The sequence below is a fragment of the Ascaphus truei genome, chromosome 21, assembly GCF_040206685.1.
Source record: "Ascaphus truei isolate aAscTru1 chromosome 21, aAscTru1.hap1, whole genome shotgun sequence".
In the NCBI taxonomy this organism is placed as follows: Eukaryota; Metazoa; Chordata; class Amphibia; order Anura; family Ascaphidae; genus Ascaphus; species Ascaphus truei.
Window position 1 is genome coordinate 25,277,993 of NC_134503.1, and position 20,886 is coordinate 25,298,878.

Consider the following 20,886-nt stretch of genomic DNA (forward strand, 5'->3'; position numbering starts at 1 on the left):
GGGGGTTACTGCACAGAGAGCAGCGCTGATGTTCCCCGGGAAGCGGGGGTTACTGCACAGAGAGCAGCGCTGATGCTCCCGGGAAGCGGGGGTTACTGCACAGAGAGCAGCGCTGATGTTCCCCGGGAAGCGGGGGTTACTGCACAGAGAGCAGCGCTGATGCTCCCGGGAAGCGGGGGTTACTGCACAGAGAGCAGCGCTGATGTCCCCGGGAAGCGGGGGTTACTACACAGAGAGCAGCGCTGATACTCCCGGGAAGCGGGGTTATTGCACAGAGAGCAGCGCTGATGTCCCCGGGAAGCGGGGGTTACTGCACAGAGAGCAGCGCTGACACTCCCGGGAAGCGGGGGTTACTGCACAGAGAGCAGCGCTGATGCTCCCGGGAAGCGGGGGTTACTGCACAGAGAGCAGCGCTGATACTCCCGGGAAGCGGGGGTTACTGCACAGAGAGCAGCGCTGATGTTCCCGGGAAGCGGGGGTTACTGCACAGAGAGCAGCGCTGACGCTCCCGGGAAGCGGGGGTTACTGCACAGAGAGCAGCGCTGATGCTCCCGGGAAGCGGGGGTTACTGCACAGAGAGCAGCGCTGATGTCCCCGGGAAGCGGGGGTTACTGCACAGAGAGCAGCGCTGATGCTCCCGGGAAGCGGGGGTTACTGCACAGAGAGCAGCGCTGATGTCCCCGGGAAGCGGGGGTTACTGCACAGAGAGCAGCGCTGATGCTCCCGGGAAGCGGGGGTTACTGCACAGAGAGCAGCGCTGATGCTCCCGGGAAGCGGGGTTACTGCACAGAGAGCAGCGCTGATACTCCCGGGAAGCGGGGTTACTGCACAGAGAGCAGCGCTGATGCTCCCGGGAAGCGGAGGTTACTGCACAGAGAGCAGCGCTGATGCTCCCGGGAAGCGGGGGTTACTGCACAGAGAGCAGCGCTGATGCTCCCGGGAAGCGGGGTTACTGCACAGAGAGCAGCGCTGATGCTCCCGAGAAGCGGGGGTTACTGCAGAGAGCAGCGCTGATGCTCCCGGGAAGCGGGGGTTACTGCACAGAGAGCAGCACTGATGCTCCCGGGAAGCGGGGGTTACTGCACAGAGAGCAGCGCTGATACTCCCGGGAAGCGGGGTTACTGCACAAAGAGCAGCGCTGATGTTCCTGGGAAGCGGGGTTACTGCACAGAGAGCAGCGCTGATGTTCCTGGGAAGCGGGGTTACTGCACAGAGAGCAGCGCTGATACTCCCGGGAAGCGGGGTTACTGCACAAAGAGCAGCGCTGATGTTCCTGGGAAGCGGGGTTACTGCACAGAGAGCAGCGCTGATGCTCCCGGGAAGCGGGGGTTACTGCACAGAGAGCAGCGCTGATGCTCCCGGGAAGCGGGGGTTACTGCACAGAGAGCAGCGCTGATGCTCCCGGGAAGCGGGGGTTACTGCACAGAGAGCAGCGCTGATGCCCCCGGGAAGCGGGGGTTACTGCACAGAGAGCAGCGCTGATGCTCCCGGGAAGCGGGGGTTACTGCACAGAGAGCAGCGCTGATGCTCCCGGGAAGCGGGGGTTACTGCACAGAGAGCAGCGCTGATGCTCCCGGGAAGCGGGGGTTACTGCACAGAGAGCAGCGCTGATGCTCCCGGGAAGCGGGGGTTACTGCACAGAGAGCAGCGCTGATGCTCCCGGGAAGCGGGGGTTACTACACAGAGAGCAGCGCTGATGTTCCTGGGAAGCGGGGGTTACTGCACAGAGAGCAGCGCTGATGTTCCCGGGAAGCGGGGGTTACTGCACAGAGAGCAGCGCTGACGCTCCCCGGGAAGCGGGGGTTACTGCACAGAGAGCAGCGCTGATGCTCCCGGGAAGCGGGGGTTACTGCACAGAGAGCAGCGCTGATGTTCCTGGGAAGCGGGGGTTACTACACAGAGAGCAGCGCTGATGTTCCTGGGAAGCGGGGGTTACTGCACAGAGAGCAGCGCTGATGCTCCCGAGAAGCGGGGGTTACTGCACAGAGAGCAGCGCTGATGCTCCCGAGAAGCGGGGGTTACTGCACAGAGAGCAGCGCTGATGTTCCCCGGGAAGCGGGGTTACTGCACAGAGAGCAGCGCTGATGCTCCCGGGAAGCGGGGGTTACTGCACAGAGAGCAGCGCTGATGCCCCCGGGAAGCGGAGGTTACTACACAGAGAGCAGCGCTGATGCTCCCGGGAAGCGGGGGTTACTGCACAGAGAGCAGCGCTGATGTCCCCGGGAAGCGGGGTTACTGCACAGAGAGCAGCGCTGATGTTCCCCGGGAAGCGGGGGTTACTGCACAGAGAGCAGCGCTGATACTCCCGGGAAGCGGGGGTTACTGCACAGAGAGCAGCGCTGATGCTCCCGGGAAGCGGGGGTTACTGCACAGAGAGCAGCGCTGATGTCCCCGGGAAGCGGGGGTTACTGCACAGAGAGCAGCGCTGATGCTCCCGGGAAGCGGGGGTTACTGCACAGAGAGCAGCGCTGATGCTCCCGGGAAGCGGGGGTTACTGCACAGAGAGCAGCGCTGATGCTCCCGGGAAGCGGGGGTTACTGCACAGAGAGCAGCGCTGATGTCCCCGGGAAGCGGGGGTTACTGCACAGAGAGCAGCGCTGATACTCCCGGGAAGCGGGGGTTACTGCACAGAGAGCAGCGCTGATGCTCCCGGGAAGCGGGGGTTACTGCACAGAGAGCAGCGCTGATGTCCCCGGGAAGCGGGGGTTACTGCACAGAGAGCAGCGCTGATGCTCCCGGGAAGCGGGGGTTACTGCACAGAGAGCAGCGCTGATGCTCCCGGGAAGCGGGGGTTACTGCACAGAGAGCAGCGCTGATGCTCCCGAGAAGCGGGGGTTACTGCACAGAGAGCAGCGCTGACGCTCCCGGGAAGCGGGGTTACTGCACAGAGAGCAGCGCTGATGCTCCCGGGAAGCGGGGTTACTGCACAGAGAGCAGCGCTGATGTTCCCCGGGAAGCGGGGGTTACTGCACAGAGAGCAGCGCTGATGCTCCCGGGAAGCGGGGGTTACTGCACAGGGAGCAGCGCTGATGCTCCCGGGAAGCGGGGGTTACTGCACAGAGAGCAGCGCTGATGCTCCCGGGAAGCGGGGGTTACTGCACAGAGAGCAGCGCTGATGCACCCGGGAAGCGGGGGTTACTGCACAGAGAGCAGCGCTGATGCTCCCCGGGAAGCGGGGGTTACTGCACAGAGAGCAGCGCTGATGCTCCCGGGAAGCGGGGGTTACTGCACAGAGAGCAGCGCTGATGCTCCCGGGAAGCGGGGGTTACTGCACAGAGAGCAGCGCTGACACTCCCGGGAAGCGGGGTTACTGCACAGAGAGCAGCGCTGATGCTCCCGGGAAGCGGGGGTTACTGCACAGAGAGCAGCGCTGATGCTCCCGGGAAGCGGGGGTTACTGCACAGAGAGCAGCGCTGATGCTCCCGGGAAGCGGGGGTTACTGCACAGAGAGCAGCGCTGATGCTCCCGGGAAGCGGGGGTTACTGCACAGAGAGCAGCGCTGATGCTCCCGGGAAGCGGGGGTTACTGCACAGAGAGCAGCGCTGATACTCCCGGGAAGCGGGGGTTACTGCACAGAGAGCAGCGCTGATGTCCCCGGGAAGCGGGGGTTACTGCACAGAGAGCAGCGCTGATACTCCCGGGAAGCGGGGGTTACTGCACAGAGAGCAGCGCTGATGTTCCTGGGAAGCGGGGGTTACTGCACAGAGAGCAGCGCTGATGTTCCCCGGGAAGCGGGGGTTACTGCACAGAGAGCAGCGCTGATGCTCCCGGGAAGCGGGGGTTACTGCACAGGGAGCAGCGCTGATGCTCCCGGGAAGCGGGGGTTACTGCACAGAGAGCAGCGCTGATGCTCCCGGGAAGCGGGGGTTACTGCACAGAGAGCAGCGCTGATGCACCCGGGAAGCGGGGGTTACTGCACAGAGAGCAGCGCTGATGCCCCCGGGAAGCGGGGGTTACTGCACAGAGAGCAGCGCTGATGCTCCCGGGAAGCGGGGGTTACTGCACAGAGAGCAGCGCTGATGCTCCCGGGAAGCGGGGGTTACTGCACAGAGAGCAGCGCTGATGCTCCCGGGAAGCGGGGGTTACTGCACAGAGAGCAGCGCTGATGTTCCCGGGAAGCGGGGGTTACTGCACAGAGAGCAGCGCTGATGCTCCCGGGAAGCGGGGGTTACTGCACAGAGAGCAGCGCTGATGTTCCTGGGAAGCGGGGGTTACTGCACAGAGAGCAGCGCTGATGCTCCCGGGAAGCGGGGGTTACTGCACAGAGAGCAGCGCTGATGCTCCCGGGAAGCGGGGTTACTGCACAGAGAGCAGCGCTGATGCTCCCGGGAAGCGGGGGTTACTGCACAGAGAGCAGCGCTGACACTCCCGGGAAGCGGGGTTACTGCACAGAGAGCAGCGCTGATGCTCCCGGGAAGCGGGGGTTACTGCACAGAGAGCAGCGCTGATGTTCCCCGGGAAGCGGGGGTTACTGCACAGAGAGCAGCGCTGATGCTCCCGGGAAGCGGGGGTTACTGCACAGAGAGCAGCGCTGATGCTCCCGGGAAGCGGGGTTACTGCACAGAGAGCAGCGCTGATGTTCCCCGGGAAGCGGGGGTTACTGCACAGAGAGCAGCGCTGACGTTCCCGGGAAGCGGGGGTTACTGCACAGGGAGCAGCGCTGACGCTCCCGGGAAGCGGGGGTTACTGCACAGAGAGCAGCGCTGATGCTCCCGAGAAGCGGGGGTTACTGCACAGAGAGCAGCGCTGATGCTCCCGGGAAGCGGGGGTTACTGCACAGAGAGCAGCGCTGATGCACCCGGGAAGCGGGGGTTACTGCACAGAGAGCAGCGCTGATGTCCCCGGGAAGCGGGGGTTACTGCACAGAGAGCAGCGCTGATGTTCCCCGGGAAGCGGGGTTACTGCACAGAGAGCAGCGCTGATGCACCCGGGAAGCGGGGGTTACTGCACAGAGAGCAGCGCTGATGTTCCCCGGGAAGCGGGGGTTACTGCACAGAGAGCAGCGCTGATGTTCCCCGGGAAGCGGGGTTACTGCACAGAGAGCAGCGCTGATGTCCCCGGGAAGCGGGGGTTACTGCACAGAGAGCAGCGCTGATGCTCCCGGGAAGCGGGGTTACTGCACAGAGAGCAGCGCTGATGCTCCCGGGAAGCGGGGGTTACTGCACAGAGAGCAGCGCTGATGCTCCCGGGAAGCGGGGGTTACTGCACAGAGAGCAGCGCTGATGCTCCCGGGAAGCGGGGTTACTGCACAGAGAGCAGCGCTGATGCTCCCGGGAAGCGGGGGTTACTGCACAGAGAGCAGCGCTGATGTCCCCGGGAAGCGGGGGTTACTACACAGAGAGCAGCGCTGATGCTCCCGGGAAGCGGAGGTTACTGCACAGAGAGCAGCGCTGATGCTCCCGGGAAGCGGGGGTTACTGCACAGAGAGCAGCGCTGATGTTCCCCGGGAAGCGGGGGTTACTGCACAGAGAGCAGCGCTGATGCTCCCGGGAAGCGGGGGTTACTGCACAGAGAGCAGCGCTGATGCTCCCGGGAAGCGGGGGTTACTGCACAGAGAGCAGCGCTGATGCACCCGGGAAGCGGGGGTTACTGCACAGAGAGCAGCGCTGATGCTCCCGGGAAGCGGGGGTTACTGCACAGAGAGCAGCGCTGATGCTCCCGGGAAGCGGGGGTTACTGCACAGGGAGCAGCGCTGATGCTCCCGGGAAGCGGGGGTTACTGCACAGGGAGCAGCGCTGATGCCCCCGGGAAGCGGGGGTTACTGCACAGGGAGCAGCGCTGATGCTCCCGGGAAGCGGGGGTTACTGCACAGAGAGCAGCGCTGATGTTCCCCGGGAAGCGGGGGTTACTGCACAGAGAGCAGCGCTGATGCCCCCGGGAAGCGGGGGTTACTACACAGAGAGCAGCGCTGATGCTCCCGGGAAGCGGGGGTTACTGCACAGGGAGCAGCGCTGATGCTCCCGGGAAGCGGGGGTTACTGCACAGAGAGCAGCGCTGATGCCCCCGGGAAGCGGGGGTTACTGCACAGAGAGCAGCGCTGATGCTCCCGGGAAGCGGGGGTTACTGCACAGAGAGCAGCGCTGATGCAGGTTATGATCTAATAAGTGACCGGTCACTGAGCGGTTTCAGATAAGACATTGGGATGTGGAAAGATATCAGCAGCTGCCGACCCCAGTGAAACGCTGCTAAGTGTAAGACACTTTGATTCAGAATCATCCTAAGGACCCAACACAGGGCGCCTCAACCAGTCCTCAAGCCCCACCCCCCGGGGTCAGGTGTTCAGGATATCCCTGCTTCAGCACAGGTGGCTTAACGGCTCAGTTGAATACGGAGCCTCTGATTGGGCCACCTGTGCTGAAGCTGGGATATCCTGAGAGCCTGACCTGTTGGGGGGGACACCCCTGACCGAAGTGGCTGTATTCAGGGTTGCTCTATAGATTTGCATGACATAGCATCCCTCTGATAACACTCATTGCGCAGGAATACGTGGGGCAAGCGCAATGTGATTGGAGAAAACAGGGTCTCTCAATGCACTGAACTTTATAAGTTTGTGAGTGAAATCCTCTGGTGTGTATATATATATATATATATATATATATATATATATATATATATATATATATATATATATATACACACACACACACACTGTGAAGGGATTGGGACACTAATATATAGCACACTGCGGGATAGGGCGCTGCTATCAGAATACCTATACGATACTATAGAACAATAACATGGAATAAGCACACCGACAATATGCAAAAAGCCTGCACCCACCGTTTCGTCTCCCTCTGGTCTCCCGCACACACGTGTACATGTATTAGCCGTGTGTGTGCACATAAGTACAAATGATCCATACCGTTTCAGAAGTATCTGAGGGATTAGGACAGTGGCAGTGACGGAATCCCTGTGCCCTGTGTTCATGTATACAAGAGAATTACATACAGACAAAGGGAATTCTTCTTAGTAATCTGCATGAAAGTGTGGTGGTGTGTGTGGTGGTGTGTGTGGTGGTGTGCGTGGTGGTGTGCGTGGTGGTGGTGTGCGTGGTGGTGGTGTGCGTGGTGGTGTGGTGCGTGGTGGTGGTGGTGTGGTGCGTGGTGGTGGTGGTGTGGTGCGTGGTGGTGGTGGTGTGGTGCGTGGTGGTGGTGGTGTGGTGCGTGGTGGTGGTGGTGTGGTGCGTGGTGGTGGTGGTGTGGTGCGTGGTGGTGGTGGTGTGGTGCGTGGTGGTGGTGGTGTGGTGCGTGGTGGTGGTGTGTTGCGTGGTGGTGGTGTGGTGCGTGGTGGTGGTGTGGTGCGTGGTGGTGGTGTGGTGCGTGGTGGTGGTGTGGTGCGTGGTGGTGGTGTGGTGCGTGGTGGTGGTGTGGTGCGTGGTGGTGGTGTGGTGCGTGGTGGTGGTGTGGTGCGTGGTGGTGGTGTGGTGCGTGGTGGTGGTGCGGTGGTGCGTGGTGGTGGTGCGGTGGTGCGTGGTGGTGGTGTGGTGCGTGGTGGTGGTGTGGTGCGTGGTGGTGGTGTGGTGCGTGATGGTGGTGTGGTGCGTGATGGTGGTGTGGTGCGTGGTGGTGGTGTGGTGCGTGGTGGTGGTGTGGTGCGTGGTGGTGGTGTGGTGCGTGGTGGTGGTGTGGTGCGTGGTGGTGGTGTGATGCGTGGTGGTGGTGCGTGGTGGTGGTGTGGTGCGTGGTGGTGGTGTGGTGCGTGGTGGTGGTGTGGTGCGTGGTGGTGGTGTGGTGCGTGGTGGTGGTGGTGTGGTGCGTGGTGGTGGTGGTGTGGTGCGTGGTGGTGGTGTGGTGCGTGGTGGTGGTGTGGTGCGTGGTGGTGGTGTGGTGCGTGGTGGTGGTGTGGTGCGTGGTGGTGGTGTGGTGCGTGGTGGTGGTGTGGTGCGTGGTGGTGGTGTGGTGCGTGGTGGTGGTGGTGTGGTGCGTGGTGGTGGTGTGGTGCGTGGTGGTGGTGTGGTGCGTGGTGGTGGTGGTGTGGTGCGTGGTGGTGGTGTGGTGCGTGGTGGTGGTGTGGTGCGTGGTGGTGGTGTGGTGGTGTGGTGCGTGGTGGTGGTGTGGTGCGTGGTGGTGGTGTGGTGCGTGGTGGTGGTGTGGTGCGTGGTGGTGGTGGTGTGCGTGCGGTGGTGTGCGTGTTCAAAGTCACTTCTCACAATGATCATTTCATTAGCTCTACAAGCAGTAGAGTTTTTTTTTAACATATCTAATATTTGATACTGAAACACAATATAAGCCCAGAGACAAAGAGTTAACCCAGAGGGGCGCAACTCCAGTCCTCAAGATCCGCCCCCCCAACAGGTCAGGTTTTCATTATATACCCTCTTCAGCACAGGTGGCTCTATCAGCCTCTGATTGAGCCACCTGTGCTGAAGCAGCGATAACCTGAAAACCTGACCTGATGAAGGGTCTCGAAAACCCCTGGGTAAAACGCTTGTCAAATTTGCCTCCGTGACATATCACAAAATATATAGTGAATTACCTCCTTCCGTGCGCTCTGAGCAAAGTGACGGGAGAATATCATTTTGACGGCGAGATGGCGCAGAAACCCCAGACACTAATACCCCCCTCCCCCGCAAACAGACAGAGGGTACCATGGAAAAAAAAAAAGGAGCTTGATGCAATCCTATTACATCAGCCAACCAATTCCAAATATTTAGGGTGTCTTCAAAAAAAAATCCTATTACTCCCTTAAGGTTGTAGGAAAGGAGATTTCACCAGCAACAAAGGAAAGGGTTATTTACAGTAAGGGCAGTTACAGTGTGGAATTCATTACCCATGGAGACTGTGATGGCAGATACAATAGATTTGTTCAAAAAAAGGTTGGACATCTTTTTAGATAGGAAAGGTATAGAGGGATATACCAAATAAGTATACATGGGAAGGATGTTGATCCAGGGATTAATCCGATTGCCAATTATTGGAGTCAGGAAGGAATTATTTTCCCCCTTATGAGATATCATTGGATGATGTGACTCTGGGGTTTTTGTTTCCCTTCCTCTGGATCAATAAGTATAGATATAGGATAAAGTATCTGTTGTCTAGCATAGGTTGAACTTGATGGACCTACTATCTATCTATCCTTCTCCGTGTAATTGGCTCCTTCGAAATATTAAATGGCTGTATAGTAACTGCTTTACTTATTCGTATTGTATGAAGAAAATGAATGTTTGTTTTGTGTCAGGAACAGGTGGTGTTCTGTCTACTTAATGACGGCTCAATAATGACTTTGCAAACACAGCACAGCAGACAGAGTAACTTACCTGGTTTGTGACCTAAAAGACATTAGATAAAGATTGTAAAAACCCACCAAAGCCTTTGTTGTGCGCACAGTCGCACTTACACACGAGCGCTCACGCACGCTCACTCATGCATGGGTGCACACACGCTCTCACGCATGCGCTCGTCGTACGTGCATGCTCTCACATGCACATCGCACGCTCACATGCACGGCTCACGCTCGTCACGCGCACGCTTACACGTACGTCACACGCTCTCACACGCACGTCACACGCTCGCCGCATGCTCTCACACGCACGTCGCACACTCACTCACGCTGTTACCTTAGCCATAAGGTTGGAGGAAAGGAGATTTCACCAGCAACAAAGGAAAGGGTTCTTTACATTAAGGGCAGTTAAAATGTGAAATTCATTACCCATGGAGACTGTGATGGCAGATACAATAGATTTGTTCAAAAAAAAAGGTTGGACATCTTTTTAGATGGGAAAGGTATACAGGGATATACCAAATAAGTATACATGGGAAGGTTGTTGATCCAGGGATTAATCCGAATGCCAATTATTGGAGTCAGGAAGGAATTTATTTTTCCCTTTATGAGATATCATTGGATGATATGTCACTGGGGTTTTTTGTTTGCCTTCCTCTGGATCAATAAGTATAGATATAGGATAAAATATCTGTTGTCTAAATTTAGCATAGGTTGAACTTGATGGACGTACGTCTTTTTTCAACCTCATCTACTATGTAACTACTGTACTATGTAACTATATGTTAAAAATAAACTTTGTTTTCTACACGCGCCCAAATAATTCTGCGTGTGCCGCGCGTTTTGGAATATTTCCAGTCTCCTGTTTGTGTGTGGGCCAGATCTTTTATGCAACACGTTTATAACGTCACTTTGGCCCGCTTCCAAGCCCGCAGAAAATGTCGTTATTGGATATAATTGCGCTAGGTTCCCATGTTTACAGAGTGTGGATTTAATGATCGCCTCGCAGCATCCTTTCCTCTGAGACAAGACGCGGTTCGGGGCTCGGCCGCAGACGCGCTGTCAGCGTTTTTGCAGCAATTACGGCAGAGCAAATACTCTGCATTTCGTAAAGGATTATGTAACAGCCCAGGAATGTAAACACTTCCCTACCTGCTATCTCCCACCAAGCCCCGGGAACCATAAAACCAGGACACACGGCGCGGGATGGGATTCCGGGGTTCTGTACGACAGGGCGTCATGGTTTAAACCACGAGTGGGCAACTCCAGTCCTTGAGGGCCACCAGCAGGCCTGGATAAGGATATCCCTGCCTCAGCACAGGTGGCTCAATCAGTGGCTCAGTCGAAGACTGGGCCACCTGTGCTGAAGCAGGGATATCCTCAAAACCTGACCTGTTGGTGGCCCTTGAGGACTGGAGTTGGCCAGTCAACGGCTGAGTCACCTGTGCTGAAGCAGAGATATCCTCAAAACCTGGCCTGTTGGCGGCCCTTGAGGACTGGAGTTCCCCACCCCTGGTTTCAAACACTGCCCACTTTCCTTTCGATAGTTAGAACGAAACTTTTACGTTGGATATGCCAAACGCCCGAGAGGTTTATACCACTCGGCGGTCGAGAGCAGTGGGGAAAAAAATGTTTTTTTATTATTTCAACCACTAAAAAAACGCCAAACGATTATTTAAAATATTTCAAACCCACCGCAGTAAATGATAATGAAAAACACAATAAATATTTTGTTTGTTCATTTGCGGTACTAGTAAAGCAGTTAGATAACCTTTGTGACCATATTTTAGAAATTAATTTAATCCCAAAATGGTTTAAAAAAAAAAAAAAAAAAAAAAGAAGAAGAAGAGCACGGAAAATCAAAAGCAGAATTACAAATATTTCATTTACTTTTCATAATTTTTTTTAATAATTAATTTCACCGATGTGCAGCCCAGACCATTGTCCCCTACAATTACTGCTACCGGTATTATCATATGCATGAGGGGAACTCGTGCCACCCGCATCTTAAAGTATAAAAACAGCACTTCTAAGGCCGCGCTTAGACAGCAGGGGAGCCTGGTTCAATTCCCGGCGTCGGCTCCTTGTGACCTTGGGCAAATCACTTTATCTCCCCGTGCCTCAGGTTGTAAGCTCCACGGGGCAGGGACCTGTGCCTGCAAAATGTCTCTGTAAAGCGCTACGTAAAACTAGCAGCGCTATACAAGAACATGCTGTTATTATGAATACCTTCAAATCAAACACACAAATTAATATCTATTCAAAACACACACACACACACACACACACACACACACAATATATAAGTGAATATCTTTTCAAATCAAACACAAATTAATATATTTTCAAATCTAACACACACACACACTGTATAAGTGAATATCTTTTCAAATCTAACACTATATAAGTGAATGTATTTTCAAATCTAACACACAAGTGATTATGTTTTCAAATCTAACATTATATAAGTGTTATATATAAGTGAATATCTTTTCAAATCTAACACACACAAATTAATATCTTTTCAAATCTAACACACACACACTATATAAGTGAATATCTTTTCAAATCCAACACACACAAATTAATACCTTTTCAAATATAAAACACACACACACTATAAGTGAATATCTTTTCAAATCTAACACACAATAAGAAATATCTTCAAATCTAACACACAAATGATTATCTATTCAAATCTAACACACACACACACACTATATAAGTGAATATCTTTTCAAATCTAACACAAAAATTAATATCTTTTCAAAACTAACACACACATAAGTTAATATCTTTTAAAATCTAACACACTATATAAGTGAATATTTTTTCAAGTCTAACACACACACAAATTAATATATTTTCAAATCTAACACACACACACACACACACACACACGTGAATATCTTTTCAAATCTAACACACACTATATATATATATATATATATATATATATATATATATATATATATATATATATATATATGTGAATATCTTTTAAAATCTAACACTATATAAGTGAATATCTTTTAAAATGTAACACACTATATAAGAGAATATCTTTTCAAATCTAACATACATACACACACGTGAATATCTTTTAAAATCTAACACACAATAAGTTAATATCTTCAAATCTAACACACACACACAAATTAATATATTTTCAAATCTAACACACACTATATAAGTTCATATCTTTTAAAATCTAACACAAACACACAAACAAATTAATATCTTTTCAAATCTAACATACACACAAGTGAATATTTTTTCAAATCTAACACTATAAAAGTGAATATCTTTTTCAAATCTAACATACTGTACAGTACACACACACACAAATATATTTTAACATCTAACACACCATAAGTTAATATCTTCAAATGTAACACACACACAAATTAATATATTTTCAAATCTTACATACTCACACAATACTGTATACGTTCATATCTTTTCAAATCTAACACAAACACACACTATATAAGTTCATATATTTTCAAATCTAACACACACACACACACACACACAAGATAGCAAATAGATTTTCAGTTCTGTACGTTACTGCAAACATCCCCAAATCACGGTTTATGGGGGCGTTTAGCAGCAGACTTCATAATAATGCTGATCTCAGATGTTATACGTTGCTTTGTATTCCATTAATTGTCGCCTGACGGATATTAATCAAACGGATCAATTATTAAGTAGCAGTAAAAATGTCAATATTGACATGGTCATTAAAGTTTTAAAGCTAATAAAATGTTCTTGCAACCTATGTTTAGATACATATTAAAACATTAACCCTATGGTTGCCAGAAATTAAAATCATTGTTAATATTTAATTAAAATTTCGCATGCTTTCAACTTTAAATATAATAAAAAATAAACTGTATTGTGCCTAAAACCAGATGAAATCCTTTTGAGGACATAAATACCTATATTTCCACAATCTTTTAGGTTTCTAAGTTAAATGCAGGTATTAAAATATATATCTTGAGCAATTTGTAACCAGCAATAAAGTATTTTTTTCAAGAATTGCATTTAATAAAAAATAGTATTTATTAAAAAGAATATTCAACAATTTGTAATCGGTGAATATATATATTATTTTTGCTGATTACAAATTGTTGAATATTCATTTTAATAAATACTATTTTTTATTAAATGCTATTCTTGAAAAAAATACTTTATTGCTGGTTACAAATTGCTCAATATTCTATTTTTCATGAAAAGGAGTGGAGTTCTAAAACATTTTTATTAGAAAGAAATTCACTTTCGTCGTCTTAAAATAGAAAAGTCTGATTTTGTATAAAAACTTCTTCAGATTTGCTGAACTATTTCGTTTCTAACAAAAATCACTTCTCTAGACTAATAACAGTATTCACAGCCGCGCCGCATTACTGGAAATGACAAATGATCCAACACGTTTTCCTATAAACACACGATTTAAAAAAACAGAGAAAATAGCATTTGTTCCCATTTATCACACAGGATTCAGCTGCTGAAGCAGTTTTTTTTTAGATTTCCATTTCATGCAGAGCCCCCCGAGAATATTTGAGGACGCATTTTGTACGGACATGTACAATCAATATATTATAAATATAATCGAACGGATCAATTATTCCTTGCATTGCGACGGTTCCCTTTGCTCTGATATTTCCCCAGCAAACGACATCAGATGTTAAGTTTCAAAAAAATAACAGAACGACCCAATTATCTGATCTCTAAAATGCCCTTCTCCAAAAATATTTATCAACAACCTTTGTTTAGGGCGTTAAAACAAGAAAACACTCCATTTTAACCCACAAACAAATACATATATTTTGCTAGGGATATATTTGTCCGAGGCGTGCCCCCTTTGTAATTCCCAAACCCCCATCCCATTGCTTTAGCTAATTGCCCAAGTTCAAAAGTTCACCTTTTACGAGCCTTACAAAGCTTCGCACACACTACCCATAAAATCATTCCCTTTAGGGGGAAAGTATTTGAAACGAAGGTTACAAAATAAAATAGGACATTTCGGATTTCGGGGGGGGGGGGGTGACCCTCAAACCAGCCCGGGCACAAGGCTTTGCTTCAAACAAAGTCACTGACCTCATTATCGATAAATGAAAAGTTTCCTGTTAGGGATAAATGAATCCCCCTTCTCATTTCCCTCTCTGACAACTCACAACTTTTCCCACAAACCATACGTCCGGATAAATGTTGGGTTTTTTACGTTTATGCTGTCTGCAGCGGTTCTTGCCGTGTTAGACAATTGCCGCTTTCCCCCCCTCCCTCCGTTTAGGTTAGAAAAGGTTTTGCTAAGAAAAACGCACATTTTAGGATTCCTGATGAGAACTAAAAACCACAGAAAGAAGGTTAAAAAGTTGAATTATGTGTTTTTCCTTTTCTGCCCCCTCTCACGGAATATAAAAATGTAAAAGAAATTAAACAGAAAAATATCAAATACATGGGCACGTCAAATACATGTACACGTCAAATACAGGTCAAATACACAGGCACGTCAAATACACGGGCACGTCAAATACACGGGCACGTCAAATACACGGGCACGTCAAATACACGGGCACGTCAAATACACGGGCACGTCAAATACACGGGCACGTCAAATACACGGGCACGTCAAATACACATCAAATACACGGGCACGTCAAATACACGGGCACGTCAAATACATGTACACGTCAAATACACATCAAATACATGTACATGGGCACGTCAAATACATGGGCACGTCAAATACATGGGCACGTCAAATACATGGGCACGTCAAATACATGGGCACGTCAAATACATGGGCACGTACACGTCAAATACATGGGCACGTACACGTCAAATACATGGGCACGTACACGTCAAATACATGGGCACGTACACGTCAAATACATGGGCACGTACACGTCAAATACATGGGCACGTCAAATACATGGGCACGTCAAATACATGTACATGTACACGTCAAATACATGGGCACGTGAAATACATGGGCATGTACACGTCAAATACATGGGCACGTCAAATACATGGGCATGTACACGTCAAATACATGGGCACGTCAAATACATGGGCACGCCAAATACATGGGCACCCCAAATACATGGGCACGCCAAATACATGGGCACGCCAAATACATGGGCACGCCAAATACATGGGCACGCCAAATACATGGGCATGTACACGTCAAATACATGGGCACGTCAAATACACAGTCACGTCAAATACATGGGCACGTTAAATACATGGGCACGTCAAATACATGGGCACGTCAAATACATGTTTTTCTTTCGACACCTAGTATTGAATTGTGTAAACAGTGCTAGAAAAGACTAAATAATATGAATAGCTTAAGATATATTACACAATGATAGACATTTGCTGTATATTTATTTCTCTGCATGACTGGCACGCGACACCTATTAATATACTTTGTGCCAGCACTTGTGTGGCTGTTTATCGAATAAAATGCTGTTTAAATAACTGACATTAATGAGGAGTATTTGAGGCTTATCCGTTAACAGATCTTCTATAAACAAATATACAGAAACCTCTGTAAATACGGCGAAAATCCCATTATAGAGCCGTTCTGATTATATTATCACCGTTCACAGGGAGAAAATCGAATTGAACCAAAGATTCCAACATTGTTTCCTGCATCATATAGTGGCGCTGAATAAGGCCGCGCTTATAGTGCTGGCGACGCAACGTCGCGGCAAAACAAATGTATTGCCGCCGTTGCGTGCGCTTATAGTAGAAGCGACGCGACGGCTTGGTCGCGATCGCTGGAAGCCAAGCCAATTTTTCCAGCGACCGCAGCGTGACGTCACCGTCACTATAAGCGCAGCCTTAGGGACAGAAGATAACATTTCTTCCCTCCCCCCCCAGTCGGGAAACGGGATTGTTATTTTTCAATACTTTGCAAAGACACGGCCGGAAACCCCAATGTTTCAATAAACGCAATCCTTCATATCGCCCTCTGATTACCAGACATTTCCGCAGAGAATAAATCGTGTCAGCGTCTGAAGAGTTAAAAAGTTTTATTTGACAAACGGCCAGGGGAGAATTCAGACCCACTGTGGGACACCCAATGCGGTCACTCTGTCCGCAAAATGACCACTACAAAACCAACGGCCGAAGCTGCCCTTTCCAATATAAGCCGAAACAAAAAAGACCTGTCCCACAGAACCCTGTCCCCATAGAACAGCTTGACCATCCATGAAATGGACCTTTCTAGACACCGCAGGGGAGACCCGAATGTTGGGCAATGGAACCTATTCATTCCTTGTTTTTTTAAATGCGTTTCCCACACCTTTGCTGCTAAGAGCGATGCACTGAAGGGGTTAATGAGATTTCCAAGATCCCCACACAAGATGTGCCACAATATTGTGCGGCGAGAGCCGAACCGTACACTCTCCCGGTGAGTGACACCCAAGGTGAGGGAGGGGGTGAGAACCGAACCGTACACTCTCCCGGTGAGTGACACCCAAGGTGAGGGAGGGGGTCAGAACCGAACCGTACACTCTCCCGGTGAGTGACACCCAAGGTGAGGGAGGGGGTGAGAACCGAACCATACACTCTCCCGGTGAGTGACACCCAAGGTGAGGGTACAATTACATGATGCCAAACACAATAATGCACATATATACCACGTGCTCACCGTACAGGAACACTCCATATGGGAAATATTACACTCACCAGAGAACAAACCATTACACTTTTAAGGTGTGTACGCGTGCGTATACATACGTGCATACTTATGTATATGTATATAAATATGATTATGAGCTCTTCGGGGCAGGGACTAAGTGTCACTTTTATGTCTGAAGCACTTCTTCCCATTATATGTTATTTGTAATTTATATGTCACGTGTATTACTGCTGTGAAGCGCTGTGTACACTAATTACGCTATATAAAGATATACATACACACGCTTTACATTTGTTTAACCCCCTTATATATTTCCTCCAACAAAACAACCTTCGCCCCCCTAATATTTAATGCGCATTACTAATCCCGCCTGTCAGCTCTCACACTTGTAATACCTATTCACATCTATCCTCCCGCTCCTCACATACCTTCAATAGTATGCAAGTGTGCGTGTGTGTGCAAGTGCGCGTGTGTGTGCAAGTGTGCGTAGGCAAGTGTGTGTGTGTAGGCAAGTGTGTGTGTGTGCAGGCAAGTGTGTGTGTGTAGGCAAGTGTGTGTGTGTGTGCAGGCAAGTGTGTGCGCGTGCAGGCAAGTGTGTGTGTGTGTGTGTGTGTGTGTGTATATATATGTATGCACATGGTGCCAACAGTGTACGCAGTGCTTTACAACATTACAATATAGGGGAAATAAAATGACAAACACTATGGATAAGCGCAACAGGTAAATACCTGCTACACCCCGCCCCACAGAGCTTACACTCCAAGTGCTCCTCAGAGCCTCTGATTCTTCCTCGCACCCGTTATATACCTTTCCCCCCTACTGACCCTAAAACCCTTCTCAGTCCAATGCCTAATAAAGGTTACACCATTATACTGCCCCGCCTAATACAACCCTAACCTCAATATTTACCCTTTAATCACATTCAATACCTTTACACCCAAAAATGTCCCTCCTTAAAACCCTCATCTTATTATAACACCCTTCATACTACCCCTCACCCCACATACTGTCCCAACTAATACCCTGAACCTCCATAAACTACCCCACCTAATACCCTGACCCCCATATAGTGCCCCTTGTAATACCCCAACCCCCAATACACTACCCTACCTAATGCTCTGACCCAATCCACTGCCGCCCATATACTACCCCAACTAATACCCTGCCCCCCATATACTAACCCAACTAATACCCTGCCCCCATATACTAACCCAACTAATACCCTGCCCCCATATACTAACCCAACTAATACAGTGACACCCCATATACTACCTCACCTAATACATTGACCCCCATATACTGCCCAGCTAATACCCTGACACTCCCCATGTACTGTCCCATGTAATACCCTGACACTCCCCATGTACTACCCCATTTAATACCCAGAGCCCACCTAATATACTGCCCCAGTTAATACCCTGCCCCCCAATATAATGCACCATATAATACCCTGCCCCCATATAATTCCCTGACACCCCCTATATAATGCCCCATGTAATACACTGCCCCCCCAATATAATGCCCCATATAATACCCTAACCCCTCAATATAATACCCCATATAATACCCTGACCCCCCATATATACTGCCGCATGTAATACCCTGACCCCCCCCCCCAATATAATGCCCCATATAATACCCTGACACCCCTATATACTGCCCCATGTAATACCCTGACCCCCGCAATATAATGCCCCATGTAATACCCTGACCCCCCAATATAATGCCCCATGTAATACCCTGACCCCCCCCCCATACAATGCCCCATATAATACCCTGACCCCCCCCCAATATAAAGCCCCATGTAATACCCTGCCCCCCCCCCAATATAATGCCCCATTTAATACCCTGACACCCCCAATATAAAACCCCATGTAATACCCTGACCCCCCTCATATACCGTCCCATGTAATACCCTGACACTCCATATTGCCTCACCTAATATACCCCTGACAATGCTTCTCCTAAAACCCTTCACCCACCCCCATACTGCCCCTCAGCCCAGCTCATAGCACACGGGTGTAATAAAGATGTCTGCCGCTCACCGGTGGCTGGCAGGAGCCCCGCGTCCCTCCTGTCCGGCTCCATGTCCCCGGGGAGACTCGGGCACCGGTCACTCACTGCTCCATCCTCCGGCCAGGGGGCGGGGTCTGCGGGCAGGGGCGGGGCCATCCAGCCGTGACATCACCGCGCCGGGCGTGACCCGCGCTGAGCATCACGGGATGTGTAGTCCTGTCCCAGAGCAGAATTGAGGAACCATGAGAGGGGCTGAAGGGGATAATAAAGGCTGCCACTGTCAGCAACACTCTATAATATATATATATATATGTATAAACTGTATATAATAGTATTATCTCGCTCTATTAAGTATATATATAATATATTGTATATAATACTATTACTTATCTATATATATACTGTATATAATATTATTATATCCCTTTATATTATACAGTGTGTGTGTATATATATTTTCTATATGCAACTAGCTGAGAGACCGGCGTTGCCCGGGATGTAAATGCGTAATAGGTAGTATTATTTATAAATCGTGGAACAATAGGTGACTATTTGTTGTAAAGGTTGGATAATAATGTTGAAAAGAAAGATGGAAGAAAATGTAATACGATGTTGTATAAAAATGGTTTATTGCAAACACACCACAGTACAATGTATATTTTGGTGACATAAGTGATGTGAAAATGTGAGGCGTGTGTCCTGCTAGGGTGTGAGCGTGTGTGAGGCGGCGGGTGGGTGTTCAGTACGGGTTGGCGCGTGGTTAGTGAGTGCTGGCTGTGGGTCGGGGTCCTGCTAGGGTGTGAGGCGGCGGGTGTGTGGCGAGTGCAGGTGACCACTGGTCAGTGATATTGTTGCGTAGGGGCAGAGAGGCGGCAGGTGTGTGTCGAGTGTGTGGGGTGGGTGAGAGGCGGGTGTCTGTTGAGTGCGTGCAGCGGCTGTGTGGCGCAGGGGTGTGAGCGGTGGGCGGGTGAAAGGCAGAAGTGCGGGTGGGCGAAAGGCAGAGGCGGGAGGGCGGACGAAAGGCGTTGAAGGAGGGGAGGTGAGGTCGGAGGGGTGGTGGGGGGTGGTGAGGGGAGGTGAAGGGGGGCGGAGGGGAGGTCGGAGGGGAGGTGAGGATGGGTGGTGAGGGGGGGGTGGTGGGGGATGGTGAGGGGAGGTGAAGGGGGGGCGGAGGGGAGGTGAAGGGGGGGCGGAGGGGAGGTGAAGGGGGGGCGGAGGGGAGGTGAAGGAGGGGTGAGGGGAGGTGAAGGGGGAGAGGTGAAGGGGGGGTGACGGGAGGTGGAGGGGGTTGCCGGGAGGTGAAGGGAGGGGGGGGGTGACGGGAGGGGTGACGGGAGGGGGGGGGGGTGACAGGAGGGGGGTGACAGGAGGCGAAGGGGGGGGGAGGTGAAGGGGGTGTGAAGGGAGGAAGGGAAGGGGGAGGTGGAGGAGAGGAAGGGGGAAGAGGGAGGTGGGGGAGGAAAAGGGGGGAGGGGGGGAGGTGGGGGAAAGAGTGAAGGGGGGAGGTGGGGAAAGGGTGAAGGGGGGAGGGTGAAGGGGGAAAGGGGGTAAAGGTGGGGGAGGGAAAAGGGGGGAAAGAGGGGGGAAGGGGGGAAAGAGGGGGAAGGGGGTGGAGGGGGAAGGGGGTGGAGGGGGGAAGGGGGTGGAGGGGGGAAGAGGGGAGAGGGGGGATGGGGGGAAGAGGGGAGAGGGGGGATGGGGAAAGGGGGGAGGTGGAGGAGGGGAGGAGGGTAAGGGGGAGGTGAGGAGGGTAAGGGGAGGTGAGGAGGGGAAGGGGGGAGGTGGAGGAGGGGAAGGGGGAGGTGGAGGAGGGGAAGGGGGGAGGTGGAGGAAGGGAAGGGGGGAGGTGGAGGAAGGGAAGGGGGAGGTGGAGGAGGGGAAGGGGGGAGGTGGTGGGAAGAGGGGGGAGGTGGTGGGAAGGGGGGAAGAGGGGGGAGGTGGTGGGAAGGGGGGAAGAGGGGGGAGGTGGTGGGAAGGGGGGAGGAGGTGGTGGGAAG

At 51.0% G+C, this 20,886-nt stretch overlaps 1 protein-coding gene across 4 annotated transcripts in view; it reads right to left on the reverse strand.

The window, feature by feature from the left end:
• NR6A1 (nuclear receptor subfamily 6 group A member 1) overlaps positions 1 to 19,018 on the reverse strand; it is a 290,975-nt gene extending 271,957 nt beyond the window's left edge. For all 4 annotated transcript variants that reach the window (XM_075579388.1, XM_075579387.1, XM_075579384.1 and 1 more), the window contains exon 1: positions 18,919 to 19,018. In XM_075579388.1, coding sequence (XP_075435503.1) covers positions 18,919 to 18,961 — 43 coding nt within the window. In that variant the 5' untranslated portion in view covers positions 18,962 to 19,018. The remainder of the gene's footprint in view (positions 1 to 18,918) is intronic.
• Positions 19,019 to 20,886: the final 1,868 nt, after the last annotated feature.